Below are 26562 nucleotides of genomic sequence, written 5' to 3' on the forward strand. Positions count from 1 at the left end.
TATAGAATGAGAATGTAATTCAAGGTTGCTTATCCTTCCATAAGCACCATGGAACACCTTGAGAAACAATAAATAGATAAACTTCAATATAGTTTCTAGGGATGACGTGAGAAATCTAGCTAGGGCTCACATGGAGGCCATCAAAAATACCAATTTGCAAAGAAACCTTGACTAGTGAACCATAAGCATGTGTGCATGACCTCATGTCCTCCATAAGTGTCAATTTAATACTCAAATTCAGCTCATAATATTCATAATATTCAACTTTTTCAATAAGTCTTTGAATAGTTTATTAAGAGCCTAATATGCTCAGAATATAGCAAATAAAATAAGGAAATCTAATAAAACTAAATATTACCTTCCTAATAATTAGATGCGCAACATCTTCTGATTTATGGCTTAATAAAAGTACATCTACAGTGCTATTTTCCCTTATTTTGATGAAGCTTAGATAGCTCCTTGGAGATGCTGAGGTTTTGGCAAAACCAGAAAGGGAAGAGCTTTATGGAGAAGCATGGTTTTTGGGTGGACCCTTGGGATTAAAAGGAATTCAAGAAGCTTCAAGGATCACACAACCTCTCCTCAGTTGTCATGAGAGAGATTTGTGTTTCTAGCCTCTTTTTGGGCTCTTTCATTTGGGCTTTTCTGGGGGATGTCGCTGCCTGACCAGCAAAGGAATTGGAAGGCAGCTCTTCTGTAATTGTGTGGTAACTTTTCTTTTGTTTCTTAGGAGGATATTTGTTCCCCGCTCATTGTACTTTGTTTTTCTGTTAATATATTTTTAACCCAAAAAAATAATAAGTAAAAGATCACTAGAAATATCATGAAAATAGGAATAAAAGGAATAAAAATTACAAAAAATAACTTAAAACTCAGTAATTGACCCCAAATGCCTTAATCATGCTCATATGTGACCTCTTGACATTCTGCACCATTCTCCCCACTTGGAGGAAGTTCAGCCTCGAATTCAAAACATTTGAAGATGATGAATCAAAGAATAAATCAAACTTATAGTTGGACAATACAATCCATGGGCTTCAAGAATAAATATGAATGCAAGTGGACAGACATTTAAGATAAATACAGCATGAATGATAAATTCCACACATGCAATCTCATTCATGTCTTGAGCCTTGGAATCAACAGATTTACCATCCATGGAAGGCCATTCTTCAGAGTTTCCACCTCCAAGTTCCCTCATGAATCCATTGGCCATAGATGTCAATTTGGGGATGGTTGTACTAGTTATTGCTAGCACAACTAGTCACAGCTCAAGTTTCGACAGTTACTAAACATCTCCCTATACCTCTCTTTTCCTCTTCGCCAACACCCTTGTGTCAACCCCGTGATGAGCTTCAACAATATCTGATTGATTGCTTTGATCAGTAACTGTCAGAGTAATTCACTCTTCACTCACAATAAATTGCTTTCTGACATTTTGTGTAACGACCCGGCCCTTTACACGGACTCAGGTGTCACTCACATACATCAAATACCTATACCTGTTCAAGATATGGAAACAACCCGCCCTAAACAGGGACATACGGGTGTAAAACATACATAATCATGATGTAAATGTCGCGGAAAAGCATAAACATCCATTGGGATTACTACTAGCCTTATACCAGAGTTCACTAATACATCCATAATTTACATACATTCGGACTTAGAGTAATCGTCATATTACAACCCTCCAAAAAGGACTTTCATCAAGTTTAGTACAAAAATTTAGATGCTTACGTAAGCTAACCAAAATAACCTCCCTAGTCCTTTTATCTACTAGGACCGACGCACGGATGGACCTGAAAACAAAGGTTGTAAGATAGGGTGAGACACCTCTCAGTAAGGAAGAAGGAGTTACAACAGTGTGTGACTGCATACATGCATATTTTCATTCAACATCTGGAATATAAATCAAATATTTTCAATACAGTAATGCATCAGGTATATCATTATTCATATTACAAAATTCCCACATCTGTCTTTCGACCATTTAATGATTTATCAGATGACCAACAGCAAAATATCCCTATAACCAGTTTTACCCCGTGGCTCGGGTTGTGCACTGGTACTCGTCCAATGCCCTGTTCGTGCAGACACTGCCGAGTACCTACATACGATCCGACTGCCTCCATTGGCCCAATATCAGCCAATGGTTTCACCCTGCTAGCCGACCATCTTGGTACCCACATCGTTTAGTACGTGTGGTTGCACGTGTACATCTAGCTACGATATCGTGCCGTATCATATAACAGTAGTTTATTTCAACTCTGCAAAGAAAGTATTTTTCAACCCTCCCGGGACTCTCAAGCTGTGGTTCTGTGTATCATAAATTCAATTTATACAAATATGATTTTATCTCCCATAATCTATATCAATAGTATAGAAATAATTCCAGCGGGTTCAAATCGGCGTCTTTGCACCTGGTTTACCCCTCTTTGTTTACTGATGCGGCTCGGTGTATCACCAGCCTCTGTTTATCACATTGTCAGTATAACAAATTGGAATTTCATTCCCATATTCTATATCAGTAGTATAGAAAATACATTCATTTCCATTTCAACATATATCACACAAGTTTAATACAAAAACCCGCTAAATGATAGAAATTCAATATACATAGTTTAACTAAATAAATAAAGGAATCGAGCCTCTCCTACTATAGTATAAACACAAATAACGATGTTTGTAAAATTTGGAGATCACACGTCGAAATCCTCGTTTTTACCAAAAACCGTAAAATCGTCAAACCGGCATTTCTACTCGGTAGAATTTCACAAATAAGCAGTTAAATCATACATAATAACGTAAACTAGCTTTTTAGCGGTTTAGTTTTCCAAAATAAATGTTGTAATCAAATTCCCCTTACCTTATATTCGAAATAAACTTCGTACGAAAACGGTCCAAAACGACAACTCGAGATCCTGAAAACCTAAAACCACAGAACATAACCTTACTATGTTTTCTACTGCTATCCAAATATCTAATCAAAATTAGGATCAGATTCCTACCTCGATTCTTGGGAAAACCCGAAACTCTCCGAAACGACGATCCGATCCACTAAAAGTGTAGAGTTTCCTCTTCTGATCCACGCAGTACCCTCCGTTTTTGGAAACGGATGATGAACGGCGAAGGATCTTAGAGAGAGAGAGAGAAAAAATGAGAGAGAGAGAGAGAGAGAGAGAGAGAGAGAGAGAGAGAGAGAGAGAATGAAAGAGAATAAGAGAATTTATAGAATAAATCCTTGAGAGAGGGAGAGAGAGAGAGAGAGAGAATGAGAGAATGAGAGAATGAGAGAGGATAAGAGAATTTATAGAATAAATCTTTACTTAGCCCTTAAGTAATCTAAATAAATATCTCCTCCAAGATATTTATATATAAATATCTCAAAATATCTTCTCCAAAATATCTTCTTCTTTTTTTTTTTTTTTGTGTCGGGTTACTACAATCTCCCCTCCTTATAAGAATTTCGTCCCCGAAATTCACCAACTGATACCAAACGTACTCTACCTTACGTCAGAGACCTACAGAAGAGTCGGCAGCCACCCTCAAAGCAGCTCCGGCGCGAAGTTATTATCTACCCTCGCTTATGGCGGAGGAATACCGTGGTTACAATGTGATGCTTCGGAAGATTACACACACAAAACTCTCCCGAAGACCATACCACCTATACTACTATACATAATTACATACCTTCCGAAAATAACTGCGGGTACTTCTGGCGTATTTCTGACTCTAACTCCCATGAAGCTTCCTCCACTGTATGGTTACGCCATAATACATTCACTAGCGGTATTTCCCTAGTCCGTAACTGCTGAACTTTCCGACCTAATATCAGTACTGGTACCTCCTCATATGATAAAGTCTCACTGATCTCTAGAGGTTCGTAACTCAGTACATGTGATGGATCTGGTATATACTTCCTCAGTACAGACACGTGAAATACATCATGAACTTGGGATAATGCTGGAGGTAAAGCCACTCGATAAGCAACCGAACCTATCCTTTCAAGGATTTCAAAAGGCCCGACATACCGAGGACTTAGCTTCCCCTTCTTCCCGAATCTCATCACCCCTTTCATCGGAGCGATTCTCAAGAATACCATATCTCCTATTTCAAATTCCAACTCTCGCCGACGAGTATCAGCATAACTCTTTTGTCGACTCTGAGCTGCTTTAATTCTTTCCCTGATCAATGCAACCTTTGCAGAGGTCTGCTGAATCAGTTCTGGACCTAGTATCTGCCGCTCACCTACCTGATCCCAGTACAACGGAGATCGACACCGACGACCGTACAAAGCCTCATAAGGTGCCATCTCTATGCTCGCCTGGTAACTGTTGTTATATGCAAATTCAACAAGCGGTAGATATCGTATCCAAATATTACCAAAATCTAGTATACAAGCCCGCAACATATCTTCTAACGTTTGAATAGTTCTCTCCGACTGTCCATCCGTTTGTGGGTGAAAAGACGTACTGAACATCAATCGCGATCCCAAGGCATCCTGTAAACTTTTCCAAAAACGAGATGTAAAACGCGGATCTCGATCTGAAACAATAGATATAGGAACACCATGGAGTCGTATCACCTCCTGCACATAAAGTTCTGCCAGCTTATTCAGAGAGTAGCTGACTCTGATTGGAATGAAGTGTGCAGTCTTCGTCAACCGATCTACTATAACCCATATGGCATTCTGCCCATGCATCGCCGCAGGTAAACCCGTCACAAAATCCATTGAGACATGTTCCCACTTCCACTCAGGGACGTCGAGTGGTTGAAGTGGTCCTGCCGGCTTCTGATGTTCTGCTTTAATCTGCTGACATGTCAGGCACTGTTCTACAAATTGGGCGATCTCTCTTTTCATATTAGACCACCAGAAAGATTCCCTCAAATCCCGGTACATTTTCGTACTACCAGGATGTACAGTGTAGAGCGAACGGTGTGCCTCCTCTAGAATAACCCGTTTAATCACGGCATCATTCGGAACGCAAACCCTGCTGCGGAATCTCAGTATCCCATCACCAGAAATACTGAAGTCTGGCTTTAAACCATTCCGAACTCCTTCTATAACCTCAACTAACTTTGGATCCTCTTTTTGCGCTACACGGATCCTCTCTTGTAAGGTCGGTTGCACCACCAAGCTGGCAAGAACAGCCTGATGATTTTCTTCTACCACTTCCAAGCCCAACCTTTCCAAGTCCATACAAATTTGGTGCTGAACTCTAATCGCTGAAACAGACGCATCAACAGACTTCCGACTCAGAGCATCAGCTACCACATTAGCCTTTCCTGGGTGATAGCTAATAACACAGTCGTAGTCTTTAATCAACTCTAGCCACCTGCGTTGTCTCATGTTCAGCTCCTTCTGGGTGAAAAAGTATTTAAGACTTTTATGGTCAGTAAAAATCTCGCACTTTTCACCATACAAGTAATGCCTCCAAATTTTTAATGCAAATACTACCGCTGCTAATTCCATATCATGTGTCGGGTAGTTCTTCTCGTACTCTTTAAGTTGCCGAGAAGCGTAAGCAATTACTCTGCTCTGCTGCATTAGAACACAACCAAGACCCTTCTTAGAGGCGTCACTATAAATAACGAATCCACCATCCCCTGAAGGAATGGTCAGGATTGGAGCAGTAACCAGTCGCCGTTTCAGCTCCTGGAAACTCAACTCACATTCCTCAGTCCAAACGTACCTCACGTTCTTCCTCGTGAGTCGCGTCAAAGGACCTGCTAAACTGGAGAACCCTTCTACAAAACGACGGTAGTAACCTGCAAGACCTAAAAAGCTTCTTACTTCCTGAACATTCTTCGGTCTCGCCCAGTTCACTACTGCTTCAATCTTACTCGGGTCCACAGATACACCTTCCTTGGACACGACGTGACCAAGAAACGCAATCTGCTCTAGCCAGAACTCACACTTCTTCAATTTAGCATACAATTTCTTATTCCTAAGCATTTGCAAGACAAGCCTCAAATGCCCCTCATGCTCTGCAGCGCTCCTAGAATACACTAGGATGTCGTCGATAAATACCACGACGAACCGGTCTAAATATTCGTGAAAGACCCTGTTCATCAAATCCATAAACGCTGCAGGTGCATTAGTCAAACCAAAAGGCATAACCATAAATTCATAATGGCCATACCGAGTTCGAAATGCCGTCTTAGGAATGTCTTCCACTTTCACCTTCAGCTGGTGATACCCAGATCGTAGATCAATCTTAGAGTAGATCTGCGTGCCTTGAAGCTGGTCAAACAGATCATCGATTCGAGGTAGCGGATATTTATTCTTTATCGTCACCTTGTTCAGTTCTCTGTAGTCGATGCACATTCTCATCGACCCATCCTTCTTCTTAACAAACAAAACGGGAGCTCCCCAAGGAGAAATACTAGGACGAATGTATCCCTTGTCTAGGAGCTCCTGAAGTTGTTCCTTCAGTTCTTTCAATTCAGCTGGAGCCATACGGTACGGAGCTTTCGATATCGGCGCCGTACCTGGAACTAGCTCTATCGCGAATTCCACTTCCCTATCTGGAGGTAACCCTGGCAAGTCCTCTGGAAACACGTCAGGGAACTCGCACACTACAGCAATTGTTTCCAACTTATTTTTTTCAACCGGCGTATCTTTCACAAACGCCAGATACCCTTGGCAGCCATCTAGGAGTAGCCTCCTAGCTTGCAAAGCTGAAAGAATTCGTGGTGTAGAACGCACACACGACCCCTGGAATTTGAATTCCTGCTCCCCTGGTGGTTTAAACAACACCTCTCGCCTGTGGCAATCAATACTAGCATAACTGGCCGACAACCAGTCCATCCCAAGGATGATATCAAAACCATGCATGTCATAGACCACTAGGTTAACTGGTAGTATTCTTCCCTGAATTTCCACAGGGAAGTTATGGACTAACTTACTACACCCGACTACAGACCCAGACGGCGTAGTCACTACCAATTCATAATCCAACAGTTGCACCTCCAAACCACATAATTTAACAAAATTACGGGAAATAAAAGAATGCGTAGCTCCAGAATCAAAAAGTACTATAGCTTCATGAAAAAAACACATAAATAGTACCTGTGACCACGTCACCAGCGTTCTCAGCGTCACCAGGAGTCAGAGAATATACCCTAGCCTGGGCAGTACCCCCCTGCTGACCACCACGCTGTGTCGGAGCATTCCCTCTGTATTGCTTCTGTGTGACTCCATCATTCCTCTGCCTCGGACAGTCTCTCATCTGATGTCCTTGTCTACCACACCGCATACAGGCTCCCGTAGACAACCAACACTGCCCCTGGTGTTTCTTACCACATAAAGAGCAATGTGGAACACTTGCGGCATTCTGGGACGTGCCACTACTATTTTTCTTCCATTTACTCTGTCCTGCCCCCGATGAATAATTAGGAGGCGCTGGCCTCTTCTTCGTAACCTGAACCTCTGCATCCTCTAGTAAACACTCCTCTGCTACCGTGGCTTTATCAACCAACGTAGCAAAATCCTGTAACTGCAGAATCGCCGTCTGCTTACGGATCTCGCTCCTCAGACCCCTCTGAAACTTCCAAGCCTTCTTTGCTTCATCAGGAATCACGAATGGAGCAAATCGAGACAGCTCCTGGAACTTGGCAGCGTACTGCTGCACTGTCAGTGAACCCTGCGTCAAATTCATAAATTCCTCCATTTTCGCATTTCTCATTGTGGCCGGAAAATAACGTTCAAAGAAGAGCTCTTTGAATCGGGCCCATGTCAACACTATCGGTATCGGTCGGTGCTCCTCCATCTGCTTTACCGACCCCCACCATCTCTCAGCCTCCCCTGCCAACTTGAACGTGGCGAAGGTGACTTTCTGCTTTTCAGTGCAATTTAACACACCTAAGATCTTCTCGATCTCCTGGATCCAATTCTCAGCACGAACTGGATCTGTACCGCCCACAAAAGCAGAGGGCTTCAATCTGGTGAACTGCTCAATAGAGCAACCCAACTCAGTCATAGGACGATCCTGCCCTCTATTCGTACGCACTACCTCAGCCATAAGCTGCTGTGCGAATTCACGTAACACACTAGTAGAGTCGTTACCAGCCTCGGGGCCGGCACCCTCACTACTACTGCCACCTATATTGGCAGTGATATCCCTGGATTCCATCCTGAAAACATTTACGAGAATTCATTAGAAGGTAATAGCCTAAGCATCAACTAACACTATCATACTATAGACTCAGTTCCTTAAATCCACATCCTGAATATCGATGTACTCCATTAATTTAACATCATCATTCTAACTCAAGTTCTGCTCTTCCACTTGGAAACAACACCATCAATAGATTGCCATGATTTTCTGAACCCTTCGAATGATCCAGAAAAACACAGAAGTCTGCCAATTGTTTTCATCTCCAGGTATACAAAACAAAACTCAAGGTCATATCCATGTCCTATACCCTGGTATATTCTAGACTGTAACAACTAGCAACTTCTTAGTTTAGCACATATCCCTAACCAGGCAGCATGAATCAAATCATACTTCCGACTGGCTACGGGTTCTGATACCAACTGTAACGACCCGGCCCTTTACACGGACTCAGGTGTCACTCACATACATCAAATACCTATACCTGTTCAAGATATGGAAACAACCCGCCCTAAACAGGGACATACGGGTGTAAAACATACATAATCATGATGTAAATGTCGCGGAAAAACATAAACATCCATTGGGATTACTACTAGCCTTATACCAGAGTTCACTAATACATCCATAATTTACATACATTCGGACTTAGAGTAATCGTCATATTACAACCCTCCAAAAAGGACTTTCATCAAGTTTAGTACAAAAATTTAGATGCTTACGTAAGCTAACCAAAATAACCTCCCTAGTCCTTTTATCTACTAGGACCGACGCACGGATGGACCTGAAAACAAAGGTTGTAAGATAGGGTGAGACACCTCTCAGTAAGGAAGAAGGAGTTACAACAGTGTGTGACTGCATACATGCATATTTTCATTCAACATCTGGAATATAAATCAAATATTTTCAATACAGTAATGCATCAGGTATATCATTATTCATATTACAAAATTCCCACATCTGTCTTTCGACCATTTAATGATTTATCAGATGACCAACAGCAAAATATCCCTATAACCAGTTTTACCCCGTGGCTCGGGTTGTGCACTGGTACTCGTCCAATGCCCTGTTCGTGCAGACACTGCCGAGTACCTACATACGATCCGACTGCCTCCATTGGCCCAATATCAGCCAATGGTTTCACCCTGCTAGCCGACCATCTTGGTACCCACATCGTTTAGTACGTGTGGTTGCACGTGTACATCTAGCTACGATATCGTGCCGTATCATATAACAGTAGTTTATTTCAACTCTGCAAAGAAAGTATTTTTCAACCCTCCCGGGACTCTCAAGCTGTGGTTCTGTGTATCATAAATTCAATTTATACAAATATGATTTTATCTCCCATAATCTATATCAATAGTATAGAAATAATTCCAGCGGGTTCAAATCGGCGTCTTTGCACCTGGTTTACCCCTCTTTGTTTACTGATGCGGCTCGGTGTATCACCAGCCTCTGTTTATCACATTGTCAGTATAACAAATTGGAATTTCATTCCCATATTCTATATCAGTAGTATAGAAAATACATTCATTTCCATTTCAACATATATCACACAAGTTTAATACAAAAACCCGCTAAATGATAGAAATTCAATATACATAGTTTAACTAAATAAATAAAGGAATCGAGCCTCTCCTACTATAGTATAAACACAAATAACGATGTTTGTAAAATTTGGAGATCACACGTCGAAATCCTCGTTTTTACCAAAAACCGTAAAATCGTCAAACCGGCATTTCTACTCGGTAGAATTTCACAAATAAGCAGTTAAATCATACATAATAACGTAAACTAGCTTTTTAGCGGTTTAGTTTTCCAAAATAAATGTTGTAATCAAATTCCCCTTACCTTATATTCGAAATAAACTTCGTACGAAAACGGTCCAAAACGACAACTCGAGATCCTGAAAACCTAAAACCACAGAACATAACCTTACTATGTTTTCTACTGCTATCCAAATATCTAATCAAAATTAGGATCAGATTCCTACCTCGATTCTTGGGAAAACCCGAAACTCTCCGAAACGACGATCCGATCCACTAAAAGTGTAGAGTTTCCTCTTCTGATCCACGCAGTACCCTCCGTTTTTGGAAACGGATGATGAACGGCGAAGGATCTTAGAGAGAGAGAGAGAGAAAAATGAGAGAGAGAGAGAGAGAGAGAGAGAGAGAGAGAGAGAGAGAGAGAGAGAGAGAATGAAAGAGAATAAGAGAATTTATAGAATAAATCCTTGAGAGAGGGAGAGAGAGAGAGAGAGAGAATGAGAGAATGAGAGAATGAGAGAGGATAAGAGAATTTATAGAATAAATCTTTACTTAGCCCTTAAGTAATCTAAATAAATATCTCCTCCAAGATATTTATATATAAATATCTCAAAATATCTTCTCCAAAATATCTTCTTCTTTTTTTTTTTTTTTGTGTCGGGTTACTACATTTTGTAAGTGGTCTTTCCAGTGGATGGGTTCTAGAATATTTTGTTATGCAATCATGCATGTTTCACCCACTAATTCCCTTAACAGTTGTACACAAAATCTCTAATGGACAGGTTCAAAGGTTGCTCAATAGTAACTACAGTTGAGCCAGTGGTACCATTTGCATTCTCAATTCCCTCTTCTTTCATCAGCATATCTAAGCAGCCCAGTGCATCAGTCGGTCAATCAGAAGGCCATTCATGGCCTCATTTTAGTGTGCCTTGCAATATCACTACAGAGGCCTCCCCAACATCCCTACAGGTCGGCCACACTCCCTCAAAGGTCCACAATGTCCAATTTCTGCTGTTAGGTAGCAGCACAAGTCTGCTTAATGCAGCATGGTCTAGCCAGTATTTCAAATCAGCAACATTACATTGAACTGGCTGAAATTTGGTCTTTCATTACCATGGTTTCTGTCCATTCATTCTTTGATTTTTAATTCCTACTGGACTGCTCTGGCTCTGACATATGGGTCCAGACCAACCAGTTCGAGTAATGCAGCCAGTTCAGCCACTTAAAGTGCCTCCATGCATGTTCTGCTGTCTTCCCACAAAGGCTACTTTCTTTGAAGCAGACAGGACAATGACACCAGGGGGTATCAGCATTCACAATGGAACTCCACAGCGAATATGACAATAAAATTGTCACTGCTTGGCAACAGCTGAGCCGTAACCAGCTGCCACTGGCTGCCCGCACCAGGGCTGCAATAACAAGGGTGTTGCTGGTTGGGCTGGAGCAACAGCGGCGATGGTGATGACTGTATACAGCACTGATACCAAATGAAGTAAGACCTCGTGAACGTCACAAAAAGTTTAAACCCTAATACTCATATTATTCAACTCTATAATAAGTCCTGCAATCATATATTATAGGCCCAAGATAATTTGGAATCAAGCAAATAAAATAAGGAAACTTACTAAAACTGAACTACCACTTTCCTAAAACCTATATTCTTAAAATCTTCTAATTCATGATCTGGTTAAAATAGCATTAGATAATATCACAGAAATAGGAACAAAAACAACTTAAACCAAGTAATTGACCCCAAATTCCTCAATCTTGCTCATATGTGACCTCTTGATGCTCCCCATAAATGTGAAGATGAAAGGAAAATTGTCATAAATACAATGGCTCAACAACACCAATGAAATAATATAAAATCCCACAAAAGAGCCATTGTGATCAATTATGCATTAGGATTCTTTAGGGAAAAGCAAAGAAATTTTGGAATCCTACAATAGCAACCCAAGCTAAGCAGTTATAAAAATACGAAGTTTTCATTTCTTTTCCTATAAAGTCTTAACAAGCAAATAAAGAATGAAAGCAGGATTCTAATTTCAGCATTAGCATGGGTATGCATGCATCCTATTCAAGAAGTGAAAAAAAAAAAATTGGTAGAAATAAATCCAGAAAGAGATTCCGTGGCGCAAATACATGAATAGTTACTTTTGCTTATCCTTCAAGAGTAGTACAACGATAGATGAGTCATACATACAGATTTCCAAATCAAAACATTTAATTCTAAAAAAGATATTTGGGAAAGCCAATTTAATTTGGACAAGTGCACTATCTCATGCTTCCAGCTGTCAGTGAAAATATACAAGTTTGAAAAACCACTTGCACAGAAGGGAAGATTAAGTGTGAAATTCTTTAATAAACTCACCAATTTTCTTGAGCCCATTCGCAGCCATCAGTATCTACCACATGCAAGCTGTATGCATGCCGTGACTTTGCGGACTGATTCACAAAACTGTAATACAGGTGTATTAGAAGAATGGGAAAAGATGACTGTCAATTCTAATCAGACAGAAATTTCTTTCAACAAATTCACCTTTGATGAATAAGATCACCATGAATGACCACCAAAGAACCAGCTTTCACTTCAATAGGCACAAAATCTTTATGCTCATAAGCCGGGGATGGCCGATCAAAGTGTACCCCTTCCTCATTTCTAATGAACCTTCTCACAAGCCCATCTGGAAACAACATCACAAATAAAGTTTATTGTACCTAATATTTGACAGGCCAGTAGATGCTCAGAAGGAAAGAAACATAAGCTGGATAAAAAAGACTGTTACTTTTCTGCGATCCAGGAATGGCCCAGATGCAACCATTTGTTATTGTTGCATCTTCTAAAGCCAGCCAAAGTCCTGTGCAAGTTGGTGGTTCAGTATAAAGAAATGAATTGTCCTGGTGTGGCACTACTTCACCTCCTATACCTGGTTGCTGGAAATGAAATTCTCACACATGTTAGATCATGACCACAAATACAAAATCAAGAAAATATACAGAGGCATGTCTATTCAAGAAATTGTCACCAGCTTAGGCACATTTGAAGTTACAAACAATATTATTCATCTCACTTCTCAATAGGAACTGTTTAAACGCAAAAAACTGCCCACAAAGTATAGGGTTTTAAGACATGTACCCCTAGCAATTCTCAAAATTAGACCCTATTGTTCATAAAATGAAGAATAAAAACATCACTCTACAAAAAAAATCAAAGGAACAGTAGCTGCTCCTAATACACAGAACCTTTAGGGTCTATTTGGTATCATTTCAAAGCCTATTCTTGAGAATTGTTCTTACTTCCAAAAATGAAAAAAAAAAAAAAAAACAAAACAGAAAATGTAACCTTTCTTTTGAGCCATTTTCAATTGTTGGCAGAATTCATTTCTGAAATTCTGAAAACTTCATTATATTTCCTAGAAATGTCCTGTTTTCACAAACATTCATAAATCTGCTTTCCATGTGATTTGTGTTTTCTACATTTTTGAAAACAGAAAACAAGAAACAAAATCACGGCCCCATTTTCATGCATCGTTTCATCCAAAATGCAGGTAGACGCCTCAAAAACGAATTCAAAAGGCTGAAAACTGCCATAAAATGTCAACTTCATAAAGAAGATTGCAATCATCAGATGGATTTGGTTTGATAAAAGAATTATATGACCAAGATCGGAGTGGAACTCAAAATTAGAATCGGACGAATTGAAATAGGAAATGGAATGATAACCACCACCACCCCTCCCACCCTCCCCCTAACTGGCTAATTTCAACATAAAAATCAAATTGGAATTACATTATTAGGTAGTGTTTGGTAATTGGGAATCAAATCTAGGAATCAAAATCAGAATGGTTGATTCCCATTCCTAATATTTGTTTTATAGTAATATTATTCCAATTCCCATTCCATGCAGAAATGGGATTCCCCCTCATACTTACATTTTGATTCCTGACTTTTACTTTGGAATCAAATCCCGATTCCTGGAAACATAGTATTTGTTATAATATGATAATTTATATAATATAATATATATTACATAAATTTAAAAAATAATATTAATATTATGATATCATTATTAATATTTATAATATTATTATATCGTTTAATATAAATTATTATTAAACCATCATTATTCATACTTTTTTATAATATATATAATAACATTATAACATATAAAATTAATAGAACAATGTTATATGTTAAATATTATGATATACTCAAGGTATGAATATTGATTTTATTATACTATTATTTATATTAGCCGACCCCACTTAGTGGGACTAAGCCTTGGTTTTGTTGTTGTTGTATTATACTATTATTTATATTCTTAAAAAATATATATATATTTATTATTATCATCAATTATGAATATATAATAGTAAAATTTTATAATGATACAGTATATAAAAAAAAAATATAATGCCATTGTATATTAAATATACACAAGAACGATAATGTAATATATAATTATATAAATATAAAAAATAATATAAATATAATACTATATATCATATAATATATATTACATAAATCTAAAAAATTATATAAATATTATGACATCATTAAATATAAATATATAATAATATATTATATATTAATATAAATATTTTTAACCATTATTATTAATTTTACATTATATATAATAATATTATATCACATAAAAAGTAACAGAATAGTATTAAATTATAAAATACTATGATGTAATTGTGATATGATTATTTATTTATTATATTATTATGTAGAACCTTAAAATAAGATAAAATTATATTATTAATATCATTAATACAAATATATAATAGTAAATTTTACTAATAATATGTAAAAAATTGAATAAATAATATAGTGTAATAAAGTATAATTCTATGGTGGTTGTTTTATTATATTATTAATTAATATTATTAATATCATTAATATAAATATATAATAGTAAACTTTAGTACTTATATAATGTACAAAAAAGAATAAAATACTATTGTGTGATGAAATATAATACTATGGTGGTTGTTTTATTATATTATTATTTTATATCAAATGATAAATTATGTTATAGTGTTATAAAATATGAGATTTTTATTTACATTTAATAAATTACATATTAAAATATAATACTTATGCAATAAAAGATAAAATATAATACTAATAATATAATTAAAACAAAATAATAATAATAATAATAATAATAATAAAATATGATAAAATATACGCAAAGCATAATCAAGTACATGATTATCAAAATAATTTTATTGTAAATTTTTTTTTATTTCATAGCTTAATAAAATAATATTATATTATAATTATATTTATAATATTACTATTTCATATTAAATTAATTGAATAAACTTTTTATACTAACCAGACTCATTTTCGATTCCTATGTCTATACCAAACATTATAATACAATTTCAATTCTGATTTTGTTTCAAACCAAACATGAGAGAGGAATCTGGCATTACGTTTCCAATTCCAGTGAATTCCAATACTGATTCCAACTATGAACCAAACGCTGCCTTAGTGTTCTGGATACAGACACAAGAATCAGAATAATTTTGTCAATTATGCTCGTGTATAGTATGAAAATTATATTATTTCAATAATGACATCATAGTCATCATGGTCCTCACTATCCCCATCATCATCAATATCATTATTCAAGTTGCTATTGTTCTTGTAATTAGTCTCGTCATCATATACTTTATTATGCCTTATCTATCATAATCTCTTTTTTTTTCTTTTCATTTGATAAAGAATGATACTAAGAGTGAAAGAGAATAATCACAAAGAGGAGCGTTAAGACTACCACTTCACCAAAAAGCATATGCTATTAGGTTGTGTGCCAAAAAATGTACTTCAAGCTCTGCATGTGCAGCCCAATTGTGCGAGGAGAGGAGCAAATGTCAATAACACCCATTACAAAGAATACCACCATAAAATAAAGGGAAGCAAAGACTAGAACCTAGGACCTCCTGGCAACCATAGCTACAATACCATGCCAGACTACCACTTCATCTAAAAGCTTAAGCTGTTAGATTTTGGATCAACAATGTATGTCAATATTTAACAAAGGGATAAGGTATCTTATATCCCCCAATAAAATAAAATAAAATAATTAACTACAACCGAGAAAGAAAAGAATAAAAATAGATATAATATGTCTAATGAAGAACACCTGGCCACTCCCCTGCAGATCTAACAAAGAAATTCCACTGAAGAAACCACAAGCAGAAGACTGAAAAGATGCCAAGAATGCCACTCTACTCCAAATTTGATCAACAGGAATAGCATAATCTCTAAATTGTGTTGTACATCAACCTAATGCACCAAGTCATTGCTAACAATAACTCCACAAGGCATTCCTCTCCTTTGTTCTACTAAAATGCCTGAAAGAAAGGAGAAAAAACTCTGCAAAGAGACAGGAGAGACTTTGTGCATGCCAAAAGAGCAAAAAAATTGTTCCAATTTTCCCGCGAAAATGGACAATGTAAGGTTTAATGTAAATGTGTCTACTCATTCCAGTAACAAAGCACACATCAATCAAGAGATATAGCTTAATTTGACCTTCCCTTGAGTGGTCATTAGTATTAATTCTTTCAAGGACTGCATTCCAGTAAAAGCCTTTATTTTGGAGGGAACCACAGACTTGTAAACCAAAAAATTAAGATGGAAAGAAACAAAATTGGGACAAATGATCAATAGTCTCCAAAATCCATCCTCTACGATTACGCCCCACACCAAAAATGAAAGGAATCAAGAACATTCAACAGCGTTACCAGATCATCAGTCTTCACTCAAATTTCAAGTGAAATGGAAGTTCCCAGAGTTAGAACTTTCCTGAGAAAAGAAGGGATCAGCAAGGACAAAAGGAGCACCAAACACAGGGAAAAGGTTAATAAAAAATGGAGTATCTTCAACCCAAAAATCATCCAAGAAAGGAACCCTCTCCTCATTCTTAGTTATATACCTCACATGGGGAAAAAATACTAGAAACTGGAGAAAAAGTTTCCAAGGGCATACATGGCTAACCTTAGCAGTATGCTCTAGTATCTCACTCATTCTGCTCAACCCATTTCGCTACAAATTACATTATTCCAAAGGAAATTGGGCTCCAAAGAAAACTGCCATAACCACTTTCCCCACCCAAAAAGAAATGTTTTAGACACTAATTCGGCCAAGCTCAAGTCTTCTTCACACTAAGGCTTGTAGACAATATCCCCACTAACCAAGTCGTCACTATCAATATTCCTGACCTAGACCACCCCAAAAATAAAATAAAATAAAATAAAAAATCTATTTTGAATCCCAAACATATGCATAAGAATTAAAAAATTATTAATGCTAATCATTCAAAATAAAGATTTATTTGATTAATTATTTTAATGTGCCCAATCAAACAATCCCATTAAGAAAAATGGCATTCTGCGTTCAACATTGGAGAAGGGCTCAACTATTAAACTATAGCTGGTCCATTCAAAAGCCCAACTCTTGCATGGGGATATGTGTCTAAACACAAGATCTTCTAGATTTCATCTAACCCTAGATTCATTTGATTAATTATTATGATGTGCCCAATCAAAATATATATTGGGTCTCATTAATAAAATGACCTTTTGCGTTCAACATTAAAAATGGGCTCAACTATTAAACTACAGTTGGTCCATTCAAAAGCCCAACTCTTGCATAGGGACATGTGTCTAAACGTGAGAGCTTCCAGATTTCACCTAACACTAGTTTCCCTATATATGGGGGGGTGCACTAAGCCACGAGCCACACATCAACTTGTAGAGAAAATCCTATCCTCGACTCTTCAGCAACTCTTCCAAAATCTGAGCTACCTAAACTAAGAAGATCGACCAATGATCAAAGGATACATCTTCGGTCGTAAATTCAACGCATGTTCTTCGCGATCACGCTCCACAAAGATCAAATGCAAATCCATCATCCTACAGATCATCAAATTCATCATCTAGAATATTAACCACTGCAACACTAAGGAACACACTCTTAGAGCCTTTGAATTGGTTGATTTTTTTAAGAAGATCAAAGTTCAAACACTAGTCCATCTTCCGTAAAACTAACAAATCCATCATTTGGAAGATCCATCATTGACTCATTTGGGAACATGCGCTTCAAGTTCAAGCCCTCGAATCAAAAGCTTTTCAAGGAGATTGAAGATCAAACCCAAACCCATCTTCCGATAAATCATCAAACCTGCCAACTTGCTTAGGAACTTTCTCTTCAAATCTTTTTCAAAGAGATCTAATCAAGTGAATTATTATTCTCTATTGTAAAGAACATCCACACAAATAGCACTATTCTTTTATTCAATATAAAAATTAAGCATTTGTTCCAAATTTTTTTGTCTTTAATTTCGAAAGCATGAAATTTGCAGTTATAAATTTTTAGCAAGCCCAGTGGAACCTCTCTGCCTCCCATCTCTCTCTCTTACACAACAAATTTTCAACTCCGCATAATTAAATCCAATGGCTCCCATGAAGAGTCAAGCCAACAAGAATGCCACTTCTAGACTCTTAGATCTACAAAAGGTGACATCAACTCCACCAAAAACCAACATCTAAAGGTCCAATCACTTGCAGCGAATTGAGGATCCTTGGCTTACAAGCCCCTCAACAAATCAAGGAAATTGAGCCTAAACCTACAATAATGCTCAACCTCCACGCTAAAAAAAGGTTAAACTTAAAGGCTTCATTGATCTTGAAATACTCTTTGAATTGGGACAAAATCCCGATCCACTGATTATTACTCTTCCAATAGCTCACACTTTGGAATATTACCAAGAAGCCCTAGGGAAGAGATCTTATCCACACAATTGAATACCCCTTTACCCATTGTCATCGTTCCCATTATAGTGATCAACGCTACTAAAGTTGGGGAGAAGATTAAAGAAATAAAGGGGAAGATCTTACTTTTGACCAAGACACAATTTCCTCAATCATAAACAAGTTGGGAGTACAAAATAGTGATAAATTGATCCTACACATCCTCATTGTTTTACTCCCAATGTGATCCACTCCACATTGGTCACCTTGTTGTCTATCCAACAACTACTAGCATGATAACAAACGTAATAGGAGCTCAATATATGGTCGTTGGTCCCTCCCATAGCTTTCTCATGTATTCAAAGTCATACATAAAGCATATTGACAAATAATATGAACAAATTTGATAAAAGGCAACCCAAGACAACATGTTTCAAATTCTATGAAACTTGTGAGAATGTCCCACATTTGTGATGACCTTCTCATCAAACAAATTTATTTAGTCTTTGCAAGGCCATGCATTTTGACTGGTACACAGACTTAAAGTTTGAGCTCATCGAGTTGGAAGCATTAAGAAGAACTTCCTTAACCACTTCTACAAAACTCAGCAATGTTAGTCTAATGGAGCTAACAAACACCACATGGTAGAAGATAAGGTCGTCATGGATTACATCAACAAATGGCACTACTTAAGGCTTGATTGTAAAGAGCGGATTTCTAAATTTTCCGTCGTGGAGAAGTATCCAAGGCATGCACAACGCATTATAACCCCAAAGGAAATTAAAACACACATGTTCAAAGAATTAGTAGAGGAAAATGCTCTCGATTGAGTGAATTGGCTAAAAAAGATTCATGTAGCCGAACTCACCTAGTGGGACTTAAGGCTTGTTATTGTTTGTTTGTTTGTTGTTGCTGTTGTATATTCAAAGAATCGGTGACAAGTGGACATGGAATGGAGCTAAGCATTGCAAGCCACAATAACCAAAATCCTCCCACGGTTTACCACAAAAATTATAACAAGGATATAGAGCCTAAAAAGACTTAACAAAAGACTTGATGGCATGGTTTTAAATCGCGGTAGCAGGTAGCATAACGTAATGGTAACGGGTGTAATGGGAAGCGGGAGTAGCGGATGTTATATAATGGAAGCGGGTGTAAAGGCCGTGAATTTTTTTGAAGCACGCACAACCTTGTGCATATAAGCATACTTGCATGTTTTAAGTTTTTAGCCCTTCTTATAAAGAGTTTTAGCATATTTTGGATCCTTTAGTTCGAGTAACTAAGTTTTTTGGTAAGGGCAACAAGTTTACATTTGTTTTAAACCCCCACTGATAGAAAAATTACGCGTGTACGTATTTATACTTCTCATTGTTCTTATCTGTGATAAATTCTTATGTGTGTTAAATTAATTAATAAAACAAGATACATTATACACTCCATTAATCTATTAGACACATAAGACATATGAATAATACAAATATAAAATAGCTAGAAAAGAAAGATGGTTGAAGTTGAAAAATATATAACATAAATATCACATTACTAACATTGTCAAAATAAAATATTTTCCTAAGTTAGTATTTTTCAAATTGTTAATTATTGCATCTCTTGTGAGTATTTAAAGAAATAGTAAATTTTGTATCTTTGTCATCCTCATTATAATCTTTTTCCCCTCTTGACATATGGTATATTGAGAATGATTTATAAATGAGAGGGAAAAGTGAGAAGAAAACGTAAAGAATAAAATAATTTTTTTTATGTAATAGTCTTGTAGCGGCTACATAACGGTCGTAGCGGCCTTTACGTAATAGTCGCGGTCAATAACGACTGCTACAACCGTGACTATTCTTCCCACCGATTTCGTGGTGTGTAACGGTATCAGTAACCCAAAAAACCGTTATGTATAACGATCGCGGCCTTTATTTTAAACCATGCTCGATGGTTGTGAACATTGCTCCCATCAAGATAGATGGAAAAAGAAAGAAGATAGAAAGGGCACTCAATTATGTTAGACTATTCATCAACCTGAAACCTACCCACCCCTCACCCTGGCACCCCATCTACCGCGAATTCTTTCCTGAAAGATGAATGAGCCAACCACATATTCTCAAATCTAAGGGACAGGTCCCCCATTGAATAACATTAGAATCCAAATGAATAGGGCTAGGATTGAAGGTAGATCTTACCAACAAATCCTGTACAATGTTTGGAAACAATTCTTCTCAAACATTTGTGAAGAGGAATATATCAATGCGAAAGCATGCTTCATTCCCTAAGTCCACCCAAGTAAAACTAACATTATTTAACAAAGCACCCCTGGGGCCACAATCACGTATACAATTCTTGAATCTTCACATCCCACTATTCACCCTATGAACCCCTAACCTCTCCCTCATATTACAAACAACATTAATATCACCGCCCACCGCTCACTACGAGTTACAAAGACCAAACAAGTTAGCCAACTTTTCCAAAAAAACTATTCTACTGAGAAGAAATGGTAGAGTTGTACACAAAAGTAAACCACCATTCTCCAAGTCCTTAATATCTAACAAAGCAGACTGGAAAAAAGAACCAAGTAAATAATCCTTTAACAAACAAACTCTAGTGTGCCAAGCCATTAATTAAGGCCAATTTTGTTAATCAAATCTCTTACAACCCTCCTCTTACCCAACCCCACTAAAACACTAACATTCCATGAAAGGATCTTCACTTAGCACCAGCTAGGACTTGAGATCCTTCCCTATTTATCATAGTTAACTAAGCATGCTAATCTTCCCAATTCCATAACCATATTTTTTGTTTTTTCTTCACTTCCCAACCCCCTCTAAACAAGTAGTAAACTCCTTCCCACCTGAACACACCAACTTAAGCCCTAAATCATTTAGAAGAACCTAGGCATCCTAGTTTTCTCCATCACTCCCAAAAAGACTTATAGTACTAGGCATCCTTCCTTATGATATAAAGATAATTCAAAATTAGTAGGAATAGACCAAAGAATGGAAGGTTTACCTTAGATGTGTCATTATATTCCTGTTCTGCTCTTGAAAGATCCCTTTCAAGGTTGTTAGCCAAAGCTAAATGACTAGAGAAAAACTCATCTGAGCTAGGAGAAATATTTTTTGTGTGTGTAGATAAGTTGATACCCCTTAGAATCAAAGCCACATTTGAGCTCTAAGCTCCTTGAACAAAATCTATCCAAGACTTTTCAGATTGTGGAGGCCTTATAATATCACACCCAGCATCTTTCCTATATCCGTGCCTCCCTGCTTCTACCTCCTCGCTATTTTCTCTCCTATTCACTTTTCTAAGATTCCTAAGAAATTCCTCCTTGGAATCATATAAAGAAAACAAAATCTCTTCTTGTTCTTCTGACACCATAGAACTTTCAATGTGATTGTCCGGAAGCATTACCTCCTTACCTTTCCCCTTTGCATTCACTTCTTCTTCCTCAATCTTCCTTTGCATCCAATCATAGAAATCCTCTAGGCTTCTCAAAGTTTGTGCTAGAATCCTTCACCATGGTCCTAATCACTCCCCTTGAAGCTCCTTTAAGCATTGTCTTCAACTTTCCTTCTTCTCCGTTAGCACTATCAATCTCCTTTGCTTGCACGTTGGAAGTTTCAAGTGTATTTCTTCAAGCCAAGAAAAAAATATGTTTTTTAAGGAAGACGGATCTTGGTCATTTAAGAATCCCCAAGCCTAAAACCCATGGAACTCTATATCCATGTGGACTGAAAAAAAATAAAATAAAATAAAATTTTGGGCTTCCTTTGGGCTTGTGTTATATTAAGCCCATTTTTATGACTTTGACTCGAAGTAGCCTTCGCTAGAATGGACTTCTGATTTCTGCCTTGTGGGCCCTTTTGTCTAAAGCTTGGCACCCATATTTTCCTGTTCCCACAGCGTCCAAAGTTCTTATAACTGCCCCCACCTCAAATTTCAAAATATTTCTCTCTGTTGAGAATTCCCTAATATTCAACAAAAAAAATTCTAAAATTCAAAATCGTCCCCTCTGCTAAGAATTCCCCAAATATCCTCCCCAAAAATTCTAAAAATCAAAATATTTCCTTCTCTAGTCATCTACGTTTGAGCTTCCCCTACTTTGGCAAGCCTGAGCATCATCTAACTCCATGGTTAGTTTCAAGCACTGCCTCAACATTCATGGAGCCGCAATCCATGCACTAGTAACACAACTCTCCTCCCTTCCTCCCTTTAACTTCTTGAGGTGGTTTCAAAATCCCCTTGATGAGGCAGGCAACCTTGATTTTTCTGAAGAAATTATACCAACCTCGCACCTCCTTTGACCTTTCCTTTTAGAATGCTAATAGATTGAATAACACAACTATATGGAATTTTCTCCAAAGATAAGACCCTCCCAGAATTATTGGCCCTCAATATGAAAATTAGAAAATTATTGGGTGCTCTAAAAGTTTTGACCTAGGGATCAATAGTCTTTGAGGAAAGAAAGGATTCTAGTTCGTCGACAATCCAATTTCTCACCTCCAACGATAGATGCAGCTGGAACGCTCGTCTTATGCTCTTTTTGCCAAATGATCAAAGAAGATTCTCCCATGATCAAAGAAAATCTGGATACAAGAAAACAATACAAAAGCACTCTGATTTTTTAGAATTCAAAGAAAGAGACAAAAGGCTTTCTATTATAGGTTAAATAAAGAGGCAATGGAGGGGGAAAAAAAAAACACACCTTGAGCTTCAATAAGAAGCAACAAAAGGTATAAACTAAAATAACAAGAGAATGACGAGGAAAAGTAAAAGAGAAAGGTTTGCTAGTGGAGGTTTAGTCTAAGGAATGAAGAAGAATCATCCATGGCCATTGTAATATCAAGAGCAGGAAAGAAACGAACATCACAACAAACATGTCCCGTCTATACTTGTGGTTATAAATAGGTATATAGAGTGCATACCTTCATAGCAATACTGAATATTGCTTAGTAAAGGAGACGGCATAATTTTTTAAAAACATAATGTGACGTATTTCCCTAAGACACCGTCAGTGACAGAGACAAAAAATTCACAAAGAACTTCCAAACATAACTTCTCTAAATATTCAGCTCAAAACTTTACATCTCTTCAAGCTATTACTCACATAGACATGGAAAGACGAAGAGATCTAAGAAGCCACTAAATGAGTACTTGTGCTATTTCATCACCGCCAACCAAAAGAGTTGGGTGCAGCTGCTCTACGTGGCTCAATTATGTTTCAATGCCCAAACGAACTCAATGACCTACAAGAGTCCTTCCCAACTTGTTACAGGATAGTATTACAACATCACCTCACACATTGGACATAAAGAGTATAAATTTTCACCAAATGGAGATAGAATGCGGAGATTGCCCAAGCCTACTTGGAGAAAGTAGGCTACGAAGATGAAGAGGTGGGCCAATCAAGGGATAAGGTCGTTGCAATTCAACATGGGTGCCTTAGTACTTGGTAAGCTCCATCTATTAAATCAAGTTACTACGAGGTTGAGATGACGCTACTTCACAAGGTGGACCAGCTCCTATATTAACCAAATTCGGAAGGCCTCTTATAAGGTTGATCATCCAAATTGGACGAAGGTACACCCTGTATTTCACATCAACTACCTCAATACGTTCATTGCTAACATTGAAGATCCAACCGATAGTTAGTTAACCAGAACACCACTACGGACCCCGTAAACTAGTAGACGAGATGTTGAAAAGATCCTTGTAAATAAAGAGTTTACATCAACATTCAATAAGAAGAAAATAGTACGAGTTCTTAGTGAAGCCGAATCATCTAGATGTTACTAAAAGACATGCAACCTTTTGGGATCAAAGTTGAAGACTAAAGTTTACTTAGCATCAAAATCTACAAGGACATCAATTGCATATGTGGGGAAGAATATCACAACCTTCAAGGCATTATGCTTGCTTGCAGCCACTTGTCTTGTACCTATTGGGCGAGAAACCATCACTTAAATGCTAGTATATATATTTTTTTAGTAGGATAACGACTTAGTAGGGAATATGAAAAAGCTCTTTAAGGGAGGGTGAGTATTCATCAATCATTATGAAATTTACTTGTTTTATAATTTTGTTTAGCAGACTATGTCCCTCACAGGCCTCATTAGACACATGTCGTCTGCAAACATAGTTGTTAGAGTCATACTATTCTCAATTTGAGTCATACAATTCACACGGATCAAGGGCAATTTCAATTCAAATTCCATGAACAAATAGCATAAGAGCATGAATCATAGGGAAATTAATGACTTTATTGGGTGAATTACAAAATCAAAATGAACCATGCAATTCCTAAATTTATGTTCTATTGGGCCTCTAGGCAGATCCAACTTGATGTAGGATGAGAAGCGGCTATTTAGATGGATCATTTCGACCCAATTAGGAGGCTATGTCAAAGAGTAGGGTGAATGGTTTATTGGGTCCGAAACCCAAATGTGCTTAGTTAATTAGTTGTTTAAGTATACGTGTGTAGTTGCTTGTATTAGGATTATTTATGCTGGGGGCTTGTTTGTAGTTATTGTGTATTCTAGGGGTATGTTTGTAATGTAATGTAGTTTTAGGGGCATGTGTGTAATTTCATGTGTTTAGAGGCTTTCTTATAAATAGTTTGTGAAAGCCATGACGTAGGCAGTTGTTGATGAATTTGAATTGAAGTCAACGTGAGTTTTCCCCCTGGTATCTCCTCTCTCCTCCCTTCCCCTTCCTTCTTCTCCTCTAATTTTTCCATGGCTGCAGAACCTTGATTCTGCCCCTGCATCATTTGGTATCAAAGCCTAGCCACGATCTCCATTCTTCCATTTGGGTCCACCCATTCTCCCTCACTCTTCTCCTCTTCTCTTCCTCTTCTTCCTTCTCTTCTTCTTCTTTCTTCTCTGTTTCTGATCTCCTGTTCTGTCCATAATTCCCTGCCACCCAACAGCAGTCTGCGCTCTTCTTCTTGTCTATTTCTCTTCTCCGTCTCTTCTTCTTCTTCTTCCCTTAATTCTCTCCCATAATTCTCTCATTTTTGTGTGATACTCAAGATTAAAGGTGACTTCAAGATTGTTCTTACATAATTGAACATGAAGTTCGTGATTTGCTTCATAAAAATACATCATGGTGACCAATGTTGAATTGTCTACAAAGGTAGAGTTGTTATCCGGTAGGGTATAAAATATGGAAAATGCTTTGGAGACTATTACTGGTGCTTTGAATAGGCTAACAACCGAAGTTGCAGCCTTAGGTTAAAGGCCCATGGAATTTCCTACCAAACAAGATGGTGGAATAGCTGCTGTCCCGCATGCTTTTGAGTTGTGTGAAGGCTGAAATAATCATTTGAGTAAGGGAATTAAACTAGAAGCCTGAGATTTTAATGGTGATGGTTCTCCTAATGAATTTGATAATTGGGTGTATTCTTTGGAGTATTATTTCTAATGACATGACACGAATGAGGCTAGAAAGTTGTACTTTACTGAATCAAAATTGAAGGGAACCACTCAAATTTGATGGATTAAACAAATGGAAATCTTTAGAAGAAGGAAAATTGAAGAGATTACAACGTGGGATGAGATGAAATGAGCCATGCAAGAGCAATTTGTGCCTCCCAATTATAGCAGTGTGTTCATCTCCAACTCTTTGATTTGAAGCAAGAAGAAGTGATGGAGTACACTAGTAGATTCTATCATTTGACTACTCATACAGATATATAATGGAAAGAGGACGTTATGATAGCTTTGTACAGAAAAGGGTTGAAGCCAGATACTGTCTCCAAACTTGTTGCATATCGTCTCATCACAGTTGGGGATGCAGCATAGGTTGCCACTCAGATTGAGGAGGACATGCAACTCAATCCTCCTAGAGCCAAATCAGCCTTTTAGTTTAAGAAGAGTACTAGTGGAGGGGTCCGAGAGAAGACAG

The 26562-nt window shown here is 37.5% G+C and overlaps 1 protein-coding gene across 8 annotated transcripts in view; it reads right to left on the minus strand.

The window, feature by feature from the left end:
• The window catches only part of LOC131153351 (phytanoyl-CoA dioxygenase), a 37515-nt gene that overhangs the window by 7956 nt on the left and 2997 nt on the right, over positions 1-26562 (minus strand). Inside the window, exons 6-10 of one of the 8 annotated variants that reach the window (XM_058105612.1) lie at positions 12673-12820; positions 12426-12570; positions 12258-12344; positions 8843-8904; positions 1765-1802 (exon numbers count right to left, since the gene is read on the minus strand). In XM_058105612.1, the coding sequence (XP_057961595.1) occupies positions 1780-1802; positions 8843-8904; positions 12258-12344; positions 12426-12570; positions 12673-12820 (465 nt within the window). In that variant the 3' untranslated portion in view covers positions 1765-1779. Of the gene's footprint in view, positions 1-1578; positions 1803-3525; positions 8140-8678; positions 8905-12257; positions 12345-12425; positions 12571-12672; positions 12821-26562 lie in introns of those variants that run through there. The other 7 variants (XM_058105610.1, XM_058105613.1, XM_058105611.1 and 4 more) reach the window with 7 other exon arrangements.

This window comes from Malania oleifera, chromosome 4, assembly GCF_029873635.1.
Source record: "Malania oleifera isolate guangnan ecotype guangnan chromosome 4, ASM2987363v1, whole genome shotgun sequence".
NCBI classification, from domain to species: Eukaryota; Viridiplantae; Streptophyta; class Magnoliopsida; order Santalales; family Ximeniaceae; genus Malania; species Malania oleifera.